At 41.5% G+C, this 20,231-nt stretch overlaps 1 protein-coding gene and 1 long non-coding RNA gene across 3 annotated transcripts in view; one reads left to right on the forward strand and one right to left on the reverse strand.

Annotated features, from left to right (window-relative positions):
* The window catches only part of LOC124678023 (U11/U12 small nuclear ribonucleoprotein 48 kDa protein-like), a 4,802-nt gene extending 196 nt beyond the window's left edge, over positions 1–4,606 (forward strand). The window contains exons 2-6 of the mRNA XM_047213962.1: positions 1–958; positions 1,308–1,422; positions 2,004–2,111; positions 2,912–3,705; positions 3,793–4,606. Of these exons, the coding sequence (XP_047069918.1) occupies positions 1–958; positions 1,308–1,422; positions 2,004–2,111; positions 2,912–3,673 (1,943 nt within the window). The 3' untranslated portion in view covers positions 3,674–3,705; positions 3,793–4,606. The remainder of the gene's footprint in view (positions 959–1,307; positions 1,423–2,003; positions 2,112–2,911; positions 3,706–3,792) is intronic.
* Positions 4,607–13,547: 8,941 nt separating this feature from the next.
* LOC124678606 lies at positions 13,548–19,999 on the reverse strand. Of its 2 annotated transcripts, XR_006994551.1 has the most exons (5): positions 15,500–19,999; positions 15,365–15,407; positions 14,575–14,677; positions 13,944–14,066; positions 13,548–13,833 (listed from the first exon to the last, which is right to left on the reverse strand). It is a non-coding gene; the product is annotated as an uncharacterized LOC124678606 (long non-coding RNA). The 2 variants fall into 2 exon arrangements; XR_006994550.1 differs by having other exon boundaries at positions 15,365–19,994.
* Positions 20,000–20,231: the final 232 nt, after the last annotated feature.

Here is a 20,231-nt window from a genome sequence, read left to right on the forward strand (position 1 = left end):
CCGCCTCCTCCGCTCTATCCTCCCTCCCCTCCCCTCTCCTCCCCACCACCACCACCACCAGCACCACAACGACGACCACCACCTCCTCCACCGTCACCGCACCTCCGCCCACCGCCCCACTCCCATCTCTCCCCTCCTCACCGACCTCCGCAGTCCCGCTCCCCCTCCCCGCCACGCCCGCCCCCTACCACGACTGCCCGGCCGTCGTCCGCACCACCAACCCACCGCCCGCTTCCACCTCCCTCCCCGCCTTCCTCGCCGCCCACTGCTCCTCCTCCTCCTCCCCCACCACCGCCCCAGCCCTCTCTCCCCCACCCCGCATCCTCCCGTCCGAGCTCTGCCTCCTGCGCCGGGAACTGGACTCCTGGAACATCCACCACCTCCCCAGATCCTACTCCTACACCACAGCGCGCGTAGTGAAGGCACTTCGCCCCGGCGCCCCGCACTGGGAGACGCAGCTACAGCGCTGGCTCCTCGCGACCTCGCCGGGCCACGGCGTCGTCATCGACGCGGCCACTCGAGACCACATGTTCCTGCTGGTCAAGCTGTGCCTCAACGCTGCGGCCGCGGAGGCCGAGCGCTCGCTGGAACAACACGCTCTAAACGGGCAGAGCGGGGAGTTCCGGGTTGATCCCAGGGCTCTGACGTTCGACTGCCCCAGCCTGGCCGACGGCGTCTCGTGGCTGGCGGCGCAGCTCGAGGTGCTCTACGGGAAGGGCAGTGGCGGGGTCCTCGCGGTTGCGGTGGTCAAGGAGGCGATTCTGCGGATGGGGTCTTGTTTGGCTGCTGGTGTTGGTGGAAGTTCCGGTGAAGAAGGAAGTGGGGTGTGGGGTAATGGGGCAGATGGCCGTATATTGCTTTCCCAGGTTGCTGCTGCCATTGCGGCCTTGCATGAGAGGTTGTCCCTGGAGAAGAAGATCAGGGCTCTGCAAGCGCCGCGCCCGTCCAAACATCAACTGTATGCTTTCTTCGAACTTAGCGTTATACTCTATCCAACATTGCTTGTTGCACGATACTGGGAAAGATCAAATTCATATGCTCATGCAGATGCTAAAGGTTATGCTGTTCACTGTAAAACAAACTATGATGTTGACTCAATACTTTTGAAGTAGAGATTGCGCATTAGTAACTTTTTTTTTTTAAAATCTTGCTACATATATATCAGTACATCAAACTATTGATCTTGCTAAAGTAGCACATTGCTCATAGACTGTAATTTGTCAGGCTGTATTTCTGCAATTTTGGGTTAGTTTTGTTTAGTTCAGTAAAGTTTTCCAACCATGACCAATACATTTGATCCTTGACAGGTTGCTTGAATATTCACAAGTACTGGAACGAGGCCATGTTGAGCGGTCAAAACGGCCAGACTACAGACCTGTTCTGGAGTATGATGGAATTCTACCACGTCGAGGGGATAACCAGGTAAAGACATGCACCTGCTGGAAAGTACTTTTGGGGAATCTAGATACTGCTCTGATCTTTCTACATTTTTCCAGTGTTCTCGAGTTTATACTATTGATAAAATGTGGTGGACATTATGTATTTCACATTCATGCCGGGTCATGCAGTAGCAGCGCTAGATTATTGATCTATAGGTACTACTCCTTCTGTCCCATGAAAGTTGTCTTAGATTTGTCTAAATTTGGATGTATAGATACTATCTAGTATGTGGATACAAATTTAGACAAATTTATGACAACTTTCACGGGATGGAGGGAGTATTTATTTATATTCATGCTTATTCTCTTAGCTTTACTAATATGTATTAAATCAACGTGTGTCGAATAGTCACAAAACATAGTAGATTATCATGATGTATTCCTAAATTGTATGTACACAGTGATATAAAGACAATCTTACATAAATATTCTGAGTGTGGAATGAGGAGTGGATAATGCCCGAATCTCATAACTTGTCACTGTTGTTGAATTTACTACAATATAATCTATGTACAAGATTATATATTGTTTTAAATTACTTACCTTTCTTTATCCCTTGAAAAGGAATCTGGTAGATCCAAGACAAGGGAGGAACTCTTAGCTGAAGAACGAGATTACAAGAGAAGAAGAATGTCTTACCGCGGCAAGAAAATGAAACGAAATCCAACAGAGGTGCATTTTGAATTTCAAATTTGCAAACAATTTCATCTGTCTTCATCATGCTATAGATATCAAATCTTTGAGTAGATTGTATACATGTTAGTATGTTACTTTGGAGGCGGAACATTACTCAATATGTATGTCATAATCAGATAGATACTTCTCCCAAAATGTTCCACTCCCTCCGGTTCAAAATAATTTCTCAAAAATAGATGTATCTAGACATGTTTTAGTGTGTACATACATCCTTTTTTGGGCAATTATTATGAACCGGAGGGAGTATTTGACTTTTTTTTTCTAAATGAGAGACATACTCAGAGCCATCAGGGGTCTTGACTATCATGGTTAGACTTGTCATCTGTTAATATGTTATCTCATTTGCATGCTAAAGTTTTAAAAACACAATAGAAAACCATCAGACGAATAAGTGATCCATCCGCTGCAAAGAAGTTACTGCAGCAATCAAGGATTTGCTAGTGTATGCAATGTGGATTGATTTCTTACTGATTATCTCAACCTTTCACACTGTACTGCGGCAGAATACACACACTTTTCTTGCATAAAAACATACAGGAAATAACATATTTCTCGTATTGGAATCTGATTAGGTCTAAATCATTTGTTTTTCCTGAATTTTCTTTTAAGTGAATTTTTATTTTTGTTTGAACATAATCAATCTGATGTCATCCATAGCGTTGAGGCAACTCTTGTGCATTTTGCAGTCCTTGCTTAGTTTATTTATGAAATTTGTTACACCAATATATGGGTCTGATGTTTGATGCATTTCCTTTGTTTTTTTCTTTCTCTTGAAGATATTAAGAGACATAATTGACGAGCATATGGAGGACATAAAACAGGCAGGTGGGGTTGATTGTCTTGCAGAAGCTCCTTCTGAGATTGCACAAAATATGGTTAAGACCAATTCTGACGGAGGCGCATACCATGGAAGTTATTATCCTACTAACAGGTCTTCTGATAAGACAGTTTTGGGTTCTCGATTACCTAGTCGTGAGAACTCACCACATACTGATTCTTTTGGAAGAGTGTCATCAAGGAGCCATGACACAAGGGATTCATATGGCAACACAAGATATGAAAATAGTAGACACCAGTACCAAAATGCATCTGAACATACCAAAGGAGGGACCAGAGAATCTGAAAATGCAATGAATCGAGGCTATTCTGACCAGCATGAGAACGGCACACGTAAAAGAAGCACCAATGATCAAAGCAAATATGGTCATAAGTATAAAAGGAGTACCTCGGATTACCATTCTGAATCAACTGATTGTTCCACTCGGTCGACACAAACACCAAAATCACCGGAGAGAGAATATGGCGGCATGTCAGGAAATAGAAGCAATGATAGAACTAGAAGAAATCAGAATCTCCATAGGTCAATGCCTCTAAACAAAGATCAGTTCAGTGATAGATATGACCCCCAAAGCAGATACTCTGACGAAGATCTTCCAAGAAGCATGTGTTATGATGTGTCTGACGGAAAGCATGAAATATACCATGATGAGATTCATCCTCGTGAACATCATATAAGAAAGCGTGATCACAATCACTGAAAGAAACAGATACATTTTCCCTTTGATGTCAGGTACGCTTACTCACTTTAATTTATTCTTTTGGTTCTTTTTAGTGTTTGGCACTTAATTTTACACAGCTGTTTGACATGATCTTGCAGTCCACTAAGTTATACAGGCATCTGGGTTATTAACCTTCAGCTGTATCCTTTTCTGTATCCTTATGCTGAAAATGCTTTACTATTTCTGTGGCTATTGTAGTGACAATCTGTTGCAGTTTTTTTCCCATTTGAATAACATTCTTTTCACCATTCTTTTTTTTCCGGCTAAACATAACTAGTTAAACATATCTGAACTTTCTGCTAATTCTTTTTTCCGGCATATATTTCCTGGTCACAGCCAATCTTTCAAAAGACTTTCTGCTAGTTTCAAAGCATGCATTCATAATAACTTTGCCCTGGAATTATAATGTTGCTTAGTTATGAGCTGACAAGAATTTTTAGTTGACTGCCTTTGCTTTGAAAGGCCATGCCAGGAACAAGTTTTTCTTCATTTATCTGTTTGTGTTGCATTTCATCCAGATGCTACTCATGCATAATTATTTGAATCGGGTTTATGTTAATCTTTGTGGATGTAGTTCTGTTTACAGTGAGTTTTATAAGCGATGACCAACGTTGGAACGCCATAGTGCCAGTAGACGTGATACTGTTCTTGCCCTATTTTTTTCTTTGGATTTCAGGTCTATGTTCTACTGATAGATACTGTTAAAATGGATAGTTCATACCTGTCAAGTACTTGAACATAAGAAAGCGATGTAGGTAGTACTGAAGTAGGGTTTGACATTTGCCATGATGTAGCCAGGTGCATCCTATGCAGCACGGATACGGACACATGAGATACATTTTACAAATTCTTTCCCAAAATGTTAAATACTTTATTATATTGTAAAAAGGGAACACAATTAAATCATCTATTGCACATGTGATGCAGCACGGATACGGACACATGAGATACATTTTACAAATTCTTTCCCAAAATGTTAAATACTTTATTATATTGTAAAAAGGGAATACAATTAAATCATCTATTGCACAATCTTTTTCCCAAGACCTCTCCAATTGATTGTTAGGTGCCCTATGCTTTTCACCCAAACATGGACGTGTCCAAGCATGATGAAGCGCATACTTACACTAACACTTCCGGCGGCGGATGTTTTGGCTTTGATCTGCGTACTTCTTTAGCCTTTGCAACAGCGAGGGGCACACTCATTGATCTCATGTTGGGCTTTCTGTACATGGGATGTTTCCTCGAAGTATCTATTGGCAATGGACAGTGGCCTCACTTAGGGTTAACTCTCAGACCTCATGTTGGGCTATGCTCTACCTGGGATGTGTCCACAAAGTATCCATGGGCAAGGGCCAGTGGCCTCATATAGGTTTAACTCCCAGACTCCATGTTGAGCTGTGCTGTACCTGGGATGTTTCCACAAAGTATCAACAGGCAATAATATTTTTTAGTTGTCAATTATCCCACACTCACTCAGCGCATAAACCCAGATAGTCCTGGAATCATTTTTGTAAAAAAATGGCAGGGCTACCTTTTTGTAACAAACAAACGTAATGTGTTACTTTATTTTTTGTGTTCATATAGTGACTGCTTGCATAAATAAAAACGACATGTCTTCAATGCTACAGATTTACATCTCGATTCAGTATGCAATTCGTATGTTTATAACCACTGAAAGCTGTATCTTGGCTGCACTTTAGTAGTGGTATTTCTGTAGTGAGACACTGAGAGCTGAGGACATGACTTTGATTGCACTTCAATCCAATAGCATGATGCACGAACATGTAAATAAAAACCTGAAAAAGACTTTCTTGAATCACCCTGCATGTGAATTTTGAGACGATTAAAAACACTCGAGCAAGGACCAGAATACGGTTGCATGTGTTTAACCATTACGTCACAACGTTGAACAAGGAAATGGCTGTTAACACTGACAGGACTGATGTACATTTTGAATTCTCATAAGCCTGTGAGGATTGCTGATGGCATTTAAGCAAGAACTTCTTGGATGCAAACTAGAAATCCGTTTTTGTATTTATATTATGAATTTATGGCTGCATTGCTATTTCTGTTTATCATGAACCACCTCCTTGGCAAATTCTTTCTACATGTAGTTAGTTGCTATTTTGCAATGTACTATGTGTCATGTCATGCTGCAAATGCTGTATGATTTGTTGGCATTATGTTCTCTTACTGACCTACTTAGATTTCCATTACTTTCTTGTAGGTTATCTGAGCTGGATATCGAAGTCTGATGAACTATTTAGGTAGCGAGAATTATGACTGGTAGTTGTAGTTAGTTCTCTTCCTTGTTCTGGTTAGTGCATTCCCAATCACGGAGATTTTACTGCTTGTTTGGGCTCCTGCCATCCATTGAAATTTGAAATTCTTAAGCAGCTACTGCTGTCAGGTGCTTCCTAGAGCAAGAAGGCCTTACTTCGCCAAGCAGTTTTCTTCACATGGACTGTTCGAGAGATATGTTTGCATGGGTACTTTGCCCATTGAGGAGAGCCACACATGGATAAATTTTGCATTTTTTGTCAGCTTGTGATCCACGAAGTAGTTCCAAATAGGCAGAGTATCCAGTTTAGAGACATGCTATTCCACCTTTCTCTACATTTGTTCATGTACACGAATATTTTGTATCACTCCCTTTCATTGTTATCGTACTGATGGCTAGAGTAAAAAGGTGGATAGAGTTTTTTTTTTCCTTCACATGTTTTAGTTTTGTTTTGGGGGAGTGGGACATGTTTGCTGTGTGCAGAGGAGGCAAATTGAGCTCCGGCAACAAGGACAGCGGTTCACGCGGCAGATGCAAACATGGCTGAGTAGAAGCGGGTTTTGAAGATCAGTATTATCTTGTACTAAAAAACATACTTCCTCTGATGCATATTACATGCCACTAAAATAGATGTATCTACAATTAAAATGCATATACATCTATATTAGTATCAAGTAATATAGATCGGAGGGAGTATTTTTAATTGTTAAAAAAATTCAACAAAAAACTTCACAAGTACATCTCCACAAACTATGTGCATTAATATTTTCGCGAAAAAACCGATATTTTTTCTGGTTGACAAAAAAGACAAAACATGTCTCACAAAAAGCCTTATTTTTAGCATCAATTTTTTTTTCTCTTTTATACCGATATCTCCTCCATTACAACATTACTTCATAGATAGATCATGGGAAATCGGAGTACTCCCTCAGTCCCACGAATTATGTCAAAGGTTTATCAAAATTTGATTTTATCTGGACACTAGATACATTCAAATTGTGACAAACCTTCGACATGTTTCGTCGGACGAAGGAGTACGACTATAGATTTTTTTTGTTCCCCTATAGTGTGGTTTGCCTGCGAGGTGTGGATGTGGGCACTTACAAGGTGGGGCAAGCCCTATTGGATGACGACAGCATACGCGGTGATCCTCCTTGCCTTGTGCCAACGCAGTCAGGGATGCCGGTCATTTTGGTCTTCTGGTGTATCCAGGGGCATCGGAACGATGTGGTTTCCAACGGAGCAACGCATGAGGTGGTGGCCATCAAGCGCAAGATCAAGGAGGTGAACGAGACGTGGCGCTTAGGTGGGTTATTTCGCTCGGAGTCCTTCAAGCCGATACCTTTCTCATGGTGTGATGGAGATTAGGCTAGATAGAGGTGAGGAGATTTCACCCCATGTTGACAGCATAAACTCTGTTGTACTGGCTTTTTGTCTCTCTTTCTTCTACATGATCAACTCATTCTCGAAAAAATAAGCTCACGTAGAGTGCCTCATCAACTCTAAAGTCCGGTCGGTTTAGTCGGGTTGGGTGGAGAGCATGAATTCACACCTGTTTCCACCGTATATGCATCTATCATCATGTATGTGCCCCCACACATCTAAGTAAAACCTAATCGCTGAACATAAGCATCGACATCCTGTCGAAACACCTTTGACCCTCCTAGCACTCTAATCTCTTCCCATTCGATATTGAGATGAAATGTTTCCACCGTATATACATTTATCATCATGTATCTTTCCCTCACATATCTGAGCAAAACTGAATTGCTGAACGTAAGCATCGCCATTTTGTCGAAACACGTTTAGCCCTCCTACCACTCTAATCTCTTCCCATTCGATATTGAGATGAAATGTTTCTCACGACTCATGCATATCAGAATTGCACATAGATATGCAATTGCAATTATTTTAAGTACTACGAGTATTTTTTTTTGAAATAAAATATATTAAGCAAGCAAGCCGCCTCATTAAAAACCTTCCAGTCCCCTTCGGTACCCTGGTAAGGAAAAGAGTGCGTAAGAAACTTGCTGCCGTGGTTTCAAATATTCGGTACAATCTCCAACAGGGTTACATCATGAATAATATCAGCTCTAAGAAAATCAGGAGGCCTATCATCCCAAACTAGACTAGTATTATTATCATATCCATGCTTCGCTAAATTATGAGCCACCATATTTGCTTCTCTATGACAATGCTGGAAAATCACCATGTCCATCGTACTGGCTAGTTGAAAACAATCAGCAAGCACTGCCGTGTAGGGACTAAACACTTCGGTATCTCCATTGCATGCTTGAATTAATTCCAGAGAATCCGATTCAATATACGCCGAAGAACACCCAATTTGCTCCAGAACCGTAACCCTCTTAACAGCGCCATTGCTTCTCGCTCGAGCCGAACTCATGAGATCATTTAACAAGCAAATCTTTCCAGCCTATGGCCTCACCCTTGTCATTTCTCAAAACAATACCAAGCAGTAACCCGAACCATCCAAATGATAAGAAGCATCAACATTTAACTTTTGATGACCCCTGGGCGGTTTTGACCATTTAACCTCTTTCTCAACAGCGAGAATGTTTGACTACACCAAAATTTGCCGCCAAAGCGTTTATAGCAAAAGCCGAACTCTTTGGAGGACTGACATTCTCTCCTTTCACTAATTCCCTACGTTGCCACCAGATGTACCAACAACCAACCGCTAGCAGTTCATGAGTTTTAACATTTTCAAGCCAAGATACTTTAGAATTTGGAGAGCAGAGTATATGTTCCAGAACAACCGAACCTGATCTGTCAACCATTATTGCATGCTCAATTACAGCAAGTAAACCGAGCTCCCCCCAAACCTGTCTTGCTCGGGGACAACAGAATAGCAGGTGTTTTATATCCTCTGGACCAAGCATACAAATAGGACATTGTGGCTGGACTTTAATATGCGATGCCAGAATAGCCATTCCAGGGACTACACCATGTAAGGCTTTCCATATGAAAATTTTCACCTTACTCGGAACCTCCAAAGACCATAATTTTTCCCATACTGGATTATCTTGCGATGAACCTTGACCATCTCTTCTCCTCACTTGTGATCCGAACCGATGATCCCATTCTATGTAATAAGCAGATTTGACAGAAAAGATATAATTTTTTGTATAGTGCCAAGCAACGAAATCTTCATCCAATTGAGAACTCGGAGGTATTCTTAGTATCCGCTCCGCATCAATATTCAAAAAGAGCATACGAACCGGATCCTCATCCCAGCGATTCGTATTTGGATCAATGAGTTGGTCAACCGTTTTGTACAAAATTTGTCCTCTGCTAGTAATCACCTTTCTCGTCGGACTGGTTGGGATCCAATGATCCTCCCATATATTTACTTTCTCTCCTGTACCGATTCTCCAAATATAACCTCGTTTAAAGGTTTTCAACCCCGCAACAATACTCTGCCAGGTATAGGAAGACCCTTTCTTTGGCCCCGCATGTAATAGTGAACAATTAGGATAATACTTCGCCTTCGTAACTTTTGCACAAATAGAATCGGCTTTGAAATCAATCTCCAACACTGTTTAGATAACATGGCCATATTAAAAGTATGGAGATCACGAAACCCCATACCTCCCTTTCTCTTCGGTATACACATTCTCCACCATGCAAACCAATGCATCCTCCGTTGATCATCTCGTATCTCCCCACCGTAAGCTGGCCATTGCATCATTCATATCCTTACTTAGTTGTTTTGGGATTTTAAATACCGCCATCGCAAACACTCGGGATAGCTTGGATAATAGCTTTAATAAGAATCTCCTTTCCCCCCATAGATAAGAACCTCTCTTTCCATCCTTGCAATCTTGCAATGATCCTTTCCAACAAATAGTTAAAAGTATCAGTTCGGTCTAGGCCAACCATAGCGGGCAGGCCAAGATATTTCTCAGAGATAGCTTCGACCATAATATTAAGTTCCTCACGTACCCGAGCTTTTACCTCCACATCAACATTAGAACTCGAAGAAAATGCTACACTTTGCCTCACTCACCAATTGTCCCGAGCTTGCACAAGTATTGATCCGTAACTCTTCTCAATGAGGTTGCATTAACTAAGTTAGCCTTCATAAGTATCAGGGAATCATCAGCAAATAATAAATGGGAAACTGATGGTGCATTTCTGCACACCCGGACACCTTCAATGCCACGAACCTCCTCTTCATGAGCTAGAGCAGTAGATAACCCTTCTGCACAAATAAGAAATAAATAAGGTGATATAGGGTCTCCCTGACGGAGGCCCCTACTAGGAATAAAGCCTTCTGTTTCTTGATCATTGTATCTGATTTTATATCTCACAGATTGCACACAAGCCATGAGAAGGTCAACAAACTCCCTCTCAAATCCCAACTTAATCAACATACGCTCCAGGAAGACCCACTCCACTCGGTCATATGCTTTATGCATGTCTAATTTCACAGCACATAAACCCTCCTTCCCCATCTTCTTATTCTTTATCTTATGCAAGCATTCATAAGCCAACAAAATATTGTCAGTAATCAAACGGCCAGGGAAAAATGCACTTTGTACCTCAGAAATTATCTCATCCAAGATTAACTTTAAACGAAAAGCCAGCATTTTTGATATTACCTTGTATAACACGTTGCATAAACTAATAGGCCTGAACTGTGTAATTTTATCTGGGCTTTCCACCTTTGGGATTAACACAATGATAGTGTCATTCCATCCTTCTGGAATGCTTTTATTATTGATAGCATTCAACACCTCTTCTGTCAGGCTAGTACCGAAAATATGCCAACATTTTTTGAAGAATAAAGCATGAAGACCGTCCGCCCCCGGCGCCTTCATATCACCAATGGAGAACAAGGCTTTCTTCACTTCCTCCGCAGTAAACGGCTTCAGTAATTCTGCGTTCATTGCCCCAGTGACCCGTGGCGTGACTTTCTCTAGTAATTCTGGGTCCGGTTCATCAACTTCAGTTGTAAACAAACCTGCAAAATAATCCGAGATTAAGGGATTAAGTTGCTCCGTACCCTCCAGCAGATTTCCATGATCATCCTTCAATTTTTTAATTCTATTCCTCTGTCGCCGACTAGTAGCAAAATTATGAAAGAAGTTTGTATTTTTGTCACCAAACTGCAACCAATTAATTCTACTTCTTTGAGCCCAATGTATCTCCTCTTGTTCAAGTAATTGCTCAATCTCCTTTGCTAGTTCTTTTTCTTTTTGGATATTCTCTTCTGTCAGCTCACTACGTGTTAGTTCTTCAAAATCTTTTTTAAGAGACTTTATTTTCCTTATTGGCTTCTTCAGGACCGATCTATCCCATCGATGAAGGCTCTTATGAACTACAGATAATCTAGTAGCCAGATCGGATTGGTTGCTTTGGCCTGATGAGTTCCAGGCTTCCTGGACAATATCATGGAAGTTCTTTTCCTTCAGCCAGCGTGCTTCAAACCGTAACACCGAGGGCACTCTATCTTCACGAACTGGATTATCTCCAAACTTTAGAAGAATAGGCCTATGATCCGATCTACTATAATCGAGATTTTCCACAGTAGCATCCGCAAATTTTGATCTCCAAGCATCGCAAGCAATTGCTCGATCCAGGCGTTCTCTGATTCCACCCCTGTGCCAAGTAAACTTATCACCACTATAACCCAAATCTGTCAAACCACAATCAGCCAACGCCTCTTGAAAAGCAATGAGAAACTGATTTGGTCTTGGTCTACCTCCCTCCTTTTCAAAAGAGTATAGTACTTCATTTAAATCTCCCATGACTAACCAAGGCATAGAAGTTACCTCCTTTAACTCTCTTAACCGAATCCAAGACATATATTTATCTTCCCATCTTGGCTCACCATAAAAACCAGTGAACCTCCAGATATTTTCTTGTCCCACACCAATAAAAACATCAATGTAATTTTGTGTCTTGTGCCTTAGTGAGAGAACAATCTCTTTCTTCCATAACAATAAAAGCCCCCCTTTACGGCCATCGCTTTTCACCACTTCCTTATATTTCATGTCTAGTCTCCTTCTCAGACATTCAGCCGGCCATTCATCTAAGTGTGTTTCCATTAAAAAAATTACATCCGCCTCATGACGCTTCTGAATATTCACAAGCGCCGTCACAGCCGTGGCCTTTTGAAGACCACGGCCGTTATAACTTAGGAGTTTCATTGCTCCCGGACAGCCCCCGTATTGGAGACCGCCGATAAATTTTGTGCTGCAATATCCTTCTCCTTCCTTGATCTCTTCAGGGCCTGAACTTTCCCTGGGGTACCTTGATTTGCATCTGTCTCCTTAGTCCCTGGTTCCAATTGATTGATTAGACCTGCCACTTTAGAACCACTACCATCACCATTATCATCTTGACCCGTCTGACCTCCGAAGGTCAATCTTTTCCTTGCATTAACCCCATCTGGGGTTTCATCATCCTCCTCCATGTCATCATCCGTCCTGGAGTTATGAGAGAATAGTTCATTATCATAAAAAGACCGTCCCCTACCTCTTCCCATACCAGGTACCCGTCCAGCAGAAGATCCCCGGCCACCAGTCCAAACTCTACCGCGACCTCTACCTGCATCAGCTAGTATAAAATCTCCCCACTCCAGTTTTCCTTCTTCATGCTCACATGTACCACATTCCTGATACCAGTGACCCAGCAGACCGCAAGCACCACAAAAAACAGGTAATTTTTCGTACTTCAGTTGGAACCAGTCTCTCTTTTTATCCTTTGTCATAGAAACAAACCGAAAAAGTTTATTCGCCACATTTATTTTCACTCTAATGCGCACGAATTCTCCAATATAACCCGCCGGGAGTTTTACTTGTACCTCTGTGATCTCCCCAATCTGCCTACACATACCTCTGATAATCGGTTCCTTAAGATAGTTATCTGGCAGCTGCATCACCCTCACCCAAACAGCAACTTTGTCCAGCACAATCGATCGCGGATTTTTGAAGCCGTCATATTCTTCCATGATCAGAGCATAGTTGTTACGGAATAACCAGGGCCCCATGTTCATCGCCTTTTCCCAATCAGCCAAACAACCAAATTGTACCGTAAACAGATTATCATCTATCTTCCTCCACGCAACCTCTTTTGCCGGGTTCCAAGCAGATCGCATATCAGCGTATAGAGCACTAGGGCTAAAACCTCTAGATGTATGTACCTTTGCAATTGCTAGCCACTTTGCCTTCGCTTCGGGATCTGGCGCTTCTTCCTCCCAGACAAATTCCTCAGCTTCTTCTTCATGCAGATTTAATCTTCCCAACAGTTCTTCAAACTCGCTTTTTCCTCCATGGTTACTCGACTCCCCCTTCTCCTCCATCAAGGATGGCGATCAGGGTTTATCGGAGGACCGGCGGAGGGCAGACAACACGGACGAACCGGAGGAACAACCCGCTGGGCTATCCCGCGGCAAGAACCAACTCACGGCGGGGTAGATCGCCGGAGGACAGAAACCCTAGGTTAGACTTAAGTACTACGAGTATATGAAATCGTCTGGCCGAAAATCAAGATTGTTCCACGCCCACCGAAAACTACAGCCTCCTATAAAAAAAAGGACCGGGCTAGGTAGCATCCGGTGCTGGTTTGTTTGACCTGGCATCCGGATGCTGGTTTGTTTGACCTGGCATCCGAGTACTAATTGGTCTGTCCCAGCACTCGATCTGGAAAAGGTATGTATCAGGGAAAAATTAGCAGACGGCACATGGCCTACCAAATCCAGCGCCCCAACATATAACCACCACGTCACCCCCTCTCTCTCTCCTAGCTACTTGTGCAAGACGAACTACTCCAGCTCGTCATCCTCCTCCAGATCTCCATGGATATTCATGGAGCCCCTCCGGCAGTTAAACTGAGATGTCATAGGTGAATGCAACATGATTACAGACCCGGATCAACATATATAGATATATTGGGGACACCCCAGGTTTCATGAAACTAAAAAGCGGAGATAAAACTTACTGCAAAATTTACAAAAAAATCTCCATGTTCAAGGAAACTCAGTTTTTTCTGTTGCACATAATACATTGATTTCGTTGAGTATATTGGAGTTGCTCCTGCGGGCACGTGAGTTGCTCCTCGGGTCTACATTATGTAAAAAGGCAACTTAGGAAAAAGAACATTTTTCATTGATCGACACTATGAGTAAACAACTTAGCACATTCACGGAGTAACAAAGTAATCTATATAAAAGCAACACTCTTCACTGATGGTTAATAAAATAACGCTCTCCACTCCACTGATAGATGTTATGTGTAAACAAGTTAGCACCTGTGAAGCAACAAAGTATAATACTCCAGTTCAATCCATATTACTTGATGCAAAAATGGACGTATCTACAACAAAAATGTGTCTAGATACATCTATATTAGCATCAAGTAATATGAATCAGAGGGAGTATGTAAAAGCAACTTAAAATAACTTAAAACAACTACTAGTATGCAACTTAGAATTAAATTTACACAAAAATTAACTTAACTAATTCCAGTATCCAACTTAAGCAGATTAGTAAAGCAACTTAGTCAGACCATTAGCCCAACTTAATGGATATTGATGAAACAAAAAAGCATAATGGCTACAGGTGGGTTTATACCTCATTGAAAAAGCTGAGGCAACATCGAAGATACGAACTCTTCAGTCCTCGCCATCCCAACAAAAAGACTGTCTCTTATGGTGGAACCAACACCTTCTTTTAGCTATTTTGTGCCAAAAAAAACATGTTAGACAATAGTGTCAACTATGGACCGGTAACACCTAGGAATAATGCTAGACGCCGTCGTAGGGCTTACAAAGTAGCTAACTACAACGGCAAAATATGCACGTAGGAGCGCTTGGCATTCTCTTTAGTCATGTGTTCTATAATAGTCTCAAATCTTGTCTGCTAGGAAATCAAATTTCTCATTAAAAACCATTACTGAGGACCGGAAGGCATTTCTCGTTTAACCAAAAAATAAATTGCATGGTATGGAAATACACTTAGTTAGATGTTGGAACAACTTAAGTATACTGACAGAAGTAACTTAATTAAAACATGATGATAAAAAAGAAAACTTAACTAAATGACAACGCGTCATAACAACGAAACTATGGAACCTAGACAACTTATATTTAGCAAAGTAACATGTATGAACAACTCCCAAAACTCAACTGAAGTGTTGCAGCGAACTTAGTTAGGTAAAATGAGCAGCTAAATCATTTGCATAATTGTCTACACAGAAATGTAAAAGTGCCTAGAACCGAATGATATGTGTCGTGAATCAGAAAGAATAATCATGGTCCATGGATATACAAAAAATAACTTAATAAATGAATAGTAAACAACTTAAAGGATTGTGATAAACAACTTGTTTGCATAAGATTTAGCAGATTCCAGGAAGAACAACCTAATAACTGCTTGTCCGGCAAACTTATCCCAAGCATGGTCATCTGCAGTAAAAGAAAGGAATTACAAGACATTGACAGGAAGAACAAGGTGAAAACCCTTACATCAACAAGGAATTGCAGGTGATACAACTTACGGAAAACAAGCACGAGTCAACTTTGAAGGTACCTATGCATGTAACTAGTAACAAGAACAACCTGCATCATCTTAGTTGGACTTTGCAGGCCAAATTGCGAACTGATTATGCACTTAACATAAACATCCAAAAACTAACCTAGGTTGTATTCAATCATGATGCATATTTCACAGAAACAAAGCAACAAATCTTGAAACAACATAGATGCATGGTAGACCAAAAAAAGCATAATTAGTTGCTTACATACTTAGGTCATACCCATGTCCTTTCAAGAACAAAACATTGGAGACGAAAAACACCTCAGTACCTTAATTGTATGTAGATAACAAAACATGATACGACCTAGGTTATGTATAAATCCCAAGAGCATTGTCATCGAAGTAAAAAAACAGCCTCACCCTTAAGTAGATAAGTTAGTTTTATGAAGCTAGTTTGCAAGCTATTGTGGTTTACACACCAACTTAGTAAAACCTGGTTAACCAATTTTGCGGAACAAAAAAGCTGGGACTGCGTAATGTTGAAGTAAATAGCAAGAAAAAACAACTTAATTACTTTGACTCCAACTTCAGTATGAAGACAAATCCAACTTACTTAACCCAGCTATTGTGGTTTAGACACTAACTTAGTAAAACGTGGTTAACCAACTTTGCGGAACCAAAAAGCTGGTACTGCTTAGGGCCTGTTTGTTTGGGCTGTGGCTGGCTGGCTGTGGAGGGAAAGCTGCTGTGTAGGGAAAGCTGCTGTGCACCGAAAGCTGCTGTTTCAAATTTCACTGTTTGGCAAATTGGCTGGCTGTCTGGCTGTAAAAGATGAATTGTCTGAAATACCCCCGTGTTTCGAGAACATGTACTCCGTATTTATTTTGTGATTTAAGTGTATAAGCGTTTCTTTAATTATAAAATAAGATGGAGTATATCCGATTGCATCCATAAAATTAAAGCTCAGTAGCATTGACTTCTATTGAATGGGACTCAGGACACACGCGCAGGCTAATAATTCCAACCAGCTTTGGTAGCATTGATTCGAGTGAAGACAGCAGTGCTCATTTTTTAAAATGGACAGACGGCAGTGCTAGGGGACTTTGTTTTTCTCGCTCGCGCGAAACGTGGTGCGGGAAGCGACCGGGGACAAGGGATGGCAGTTTGCCGTAAATATGAGAAATAACAGTGGCAAAGCAACGTACCGGTTCAGAGTTAAGTGTTGAAGCTGCGGGAAGCTGCGGGAAGCACGTCCTGAGGTGCTTCGGTCGCGCAGTGTATTCTTTGCTTTGGCTTTTCGAAAGCCAGCGACGAAGCTGGGCTGTTTGTTTCAATCGCGTGGCTTATTTTCGTGGAAAGCCAAAATAAGCCCAAACAAACACCCCCAATGTTGTTGTAATTAGCAAGGAAAATCAACTTAACTACTTTGACTATCCAACTTTAATATGAAGACAAATCCAACTTAGTTAAACCAGTAATCAAACTTATTTATGTTGCTTAATGGGAAAAAATAAGAAGCCAAGGAACATTGTAAAAGCCTATCTATATTTTTTTCAAGCTAATTTGCAAGTTATTGTGGTTTAGACACCAACTTAGTAAATTTCGGTGAACCAAGTTTACGATACCCAAAAAATATGGGACTACCAAATGCAATCAACTTAATTACTTTCTTTGTACAACTTTAGTATGAAGGCGTGTCAACTTACTTAAACCAAAAAACTGTTAAAACATAACAAGAATTCTAGCTTGACTGTAAAAACATAACTACAAAATCTTGGAAGCTGTTATGCGAGTCAGGTTGGTTTAGAGACCAAGTTAGTAAAATGAGGTTAAGCAACTTCGAGGTAGCAAAAAACGTTGGGACTATAAATCCGATTAAAGATGGGACCACTAGATGAAAAAAAATTAATTACTTTCACCATCCAACTCTTTGAATTCAAATTCAACTTACTTAAAACGAGTAACTTATTTATGTTGCTTAATGGAGAAAGAAAACCTAGCTATATTGCACAAATATAGCTAGAATTTTCTGAAGATTGTATGCAAGTTAGGTTGGTTCAGATACCAACTTAGTAAAAAGAGAGTTTAAGAAACTTAATTTGAACAAAAATTTGAAGTTATTTGGAAGAATCAACTCAGGTCATGCCAGTATGTAACTTAGTTGCTATTTAAAAAGCAACTTACATCAGGAGAGGAAACAACTAAGCACCATAACTACAATGACGTATGCTTTTGTTAGTATAATCAATTTAGTTCTATGTTTAAAGCAACTTAACTACAATGGCAAGACAACTTAATTGGGAAAAGGACAGTGAATCAAAGAAAAACAATTCCGCGCTGCAAAATCAGAATCCAACTTAGGCTAATCTGGCCACTCAACTTAGTTCTATGCTAAAAGCAACTTAACTATGGTGACAAGATAACTTATAAATAACACTATATAACGATATATAATGCAATATTTCTCACTCAGCACATAACAATACAGTAATAGTAAGAATTACAATAATGACTAACAGTACAGAAAAAACCGAAAGAACAAGAATAAAACAACTTGGTTAGATGTACAGAATGGGAAAAAATAAGAAGCCACCTCAGTTACATTCGACAAACCTACTAAACTAGAAGATTAACACACAAATAAACGTAAAATTATAGCTTGAGATGCCAACTTAGTTAGATTCAGTAAATAACTTAATTGTGTTCATGACCCAACTTATTTTAATTCAGTGTCCAACTAAGCTAGAAGATGAAACACAAAGTAAATCTAGTACTGATGTGCACCACTCTACTCATTTCCCTCCACAAGAAAATGCAATATTAGAAGAAATCGAGCAGGGATTGAACAGACTATGGGCATCATGATCTGTTGTACAGCTAGTTTTTTTTTGTAGGAAGGAGAGTTAGTCAAGTTCAGCTAATACAATGGAGCATTATGCCAGAACTTACTTAGAATTAGTATACAAGAGGGGCATGTGGTTGTACGTCAAAATTAGGTTAGATGATGGAAAGCAATTTATCCAGATGACAAAAAACAACCTAGTTAGATCATTAGACAACCTTAACATGCTGGCAAAAAGCAACTTAATATGCAACTAGTACCATCTCTTGTAACCAACTTAGTTTAGATGATAAAATCAATTTAGTCAGATGATAAAAGTAACTTAAGCATGTTGTCGAAAGGCAGCTTAATTTACTCAACGGATGCAGAAATCAGAAAAGGTGTCCCTCAAAAGACATTGCACATGGGCGACTAATATAACAGGCTACAAAACTAGTATGTGCACATCAAAAAGGTGTGGGCAAACACTAAACTGAGATCATAACTATTCCATGTACAAGTATTGGAAGAAATTATGGGTGCAGATGGGGCATAATTTGAATTCCTTTGTTGGCACTGCTTCACACATATGTAAAGCCATTCCTAAAACTTCCCCTAAGAACTGGAGCATGGCCGGACTAAGGAAGAATTTACAAAACGCCTAGTCAATCACTTAAAGCTAATATGTATCCTGCTGCATATTATCCGGAGTCATGAGGGCAGTAGTTTAATTAGCTATATGCATCATGGAGTATGATCCTAGCTCCACAAAATGTTTCATCAAATCGGATGATGGAAGCACTTACAAATGGTAGAACGGAAAAACTCAAGGCTGAAAAATAAAGTACGTACTTATCAGGTGATGTATGACTCATGAAGCACAAGGTACACTGTCCACTCTGTGTCTAGAAAAAAAAAGTGATGAGTGGTAACGGTATATTCTGGGATTCTTACCTTATTTCAGAAGTGAGATGGAGGAGCTTACTCTGCATCTACAACAGTATTATGAGAGTTGTTCGTTCCCATTTAAGAAGATCCCATGAATTTATAACCATATATGATACGGAGTATATGATAAATGCAGGTCGGTTTTGGCAAGGTTAAAATAACAATACTGACATTGGACTTGAACTTTGCAGTCTTGGAAAATCATGCAGTACTTTCTACATGAGAACAAGACAGTAGTGCAGCAAACCTGCAGTTGACCGCATACTCGATGCTGCACATGGGCACGACCAGAACCAGCAGCAACAACAACCTGCCTGGGCGTGACTTGCCCGGCCACGACCAGGACCAGCAGGAAAACCGGCAGCTCCGGTGGGCGGCGTGGGCATGGGCGCATGGGCGACCTCTCCGCGGCGGCGAGTTGCGTGAAGCCCACGTCCTCGCAGGTCGGCATGCCCGCGCATCGCCGTTGGCCTGCCGCACCTCCACGATGCGAGCAACAACTGTATAACTCGGATGAATGGCGACCTAGGCGGGTGGAGCTGGTCGGCCTCCTCGCCGCCGCCGTTGCGCATGGCCAACACGCGGTGCTCCATGGCTCGACGCGGACGGGCAGCGACGGACCAGGCCGGCGTGCCTTCTCCGTGCCGGCAGCCATGGCCGAATACAACGAAAACTCAGAGCACGGGTCACTCTCCGCCGCCGAGCACCCCGCCCTCGCGCGCCGACACCATGCTCTCCGCCCTCGCGCGTGGCTCGCTCTCCGCGCGCGCGTCTCGCTCTCCAGAGATTAGCTCAACGCCGCCGCTCGCTTCAATGATTTCTCCACGAAACCCTAGCAGGATTTGATACAGGAATGGGGATTGGAATTGGGGAAAAACAGGGAGAGCTGCGTCTCCCTGACAAATAGCCAGGTGGGACCCAAGGCGAAAGCTGTCGGAAAAGGTATCGCGACGCGGGCCTGATTAACTTCATCGGACGGTCACAA

Source organism: Lolium rigidum, chromosome 7 (genome assembly GCF_022539505.1).
Source record: "Lolium rigidum isolate FL_2022 chromosome 7, APGP_CSIRO_Lrig_0.1, whole genome shotgun sequence".
Lineage (NCBI taxonomy): Eukaryota > Viridiplantae > Streptophyta > Magnoliopsida > Poales > Poaceae > Lolium > Lolium rigidum.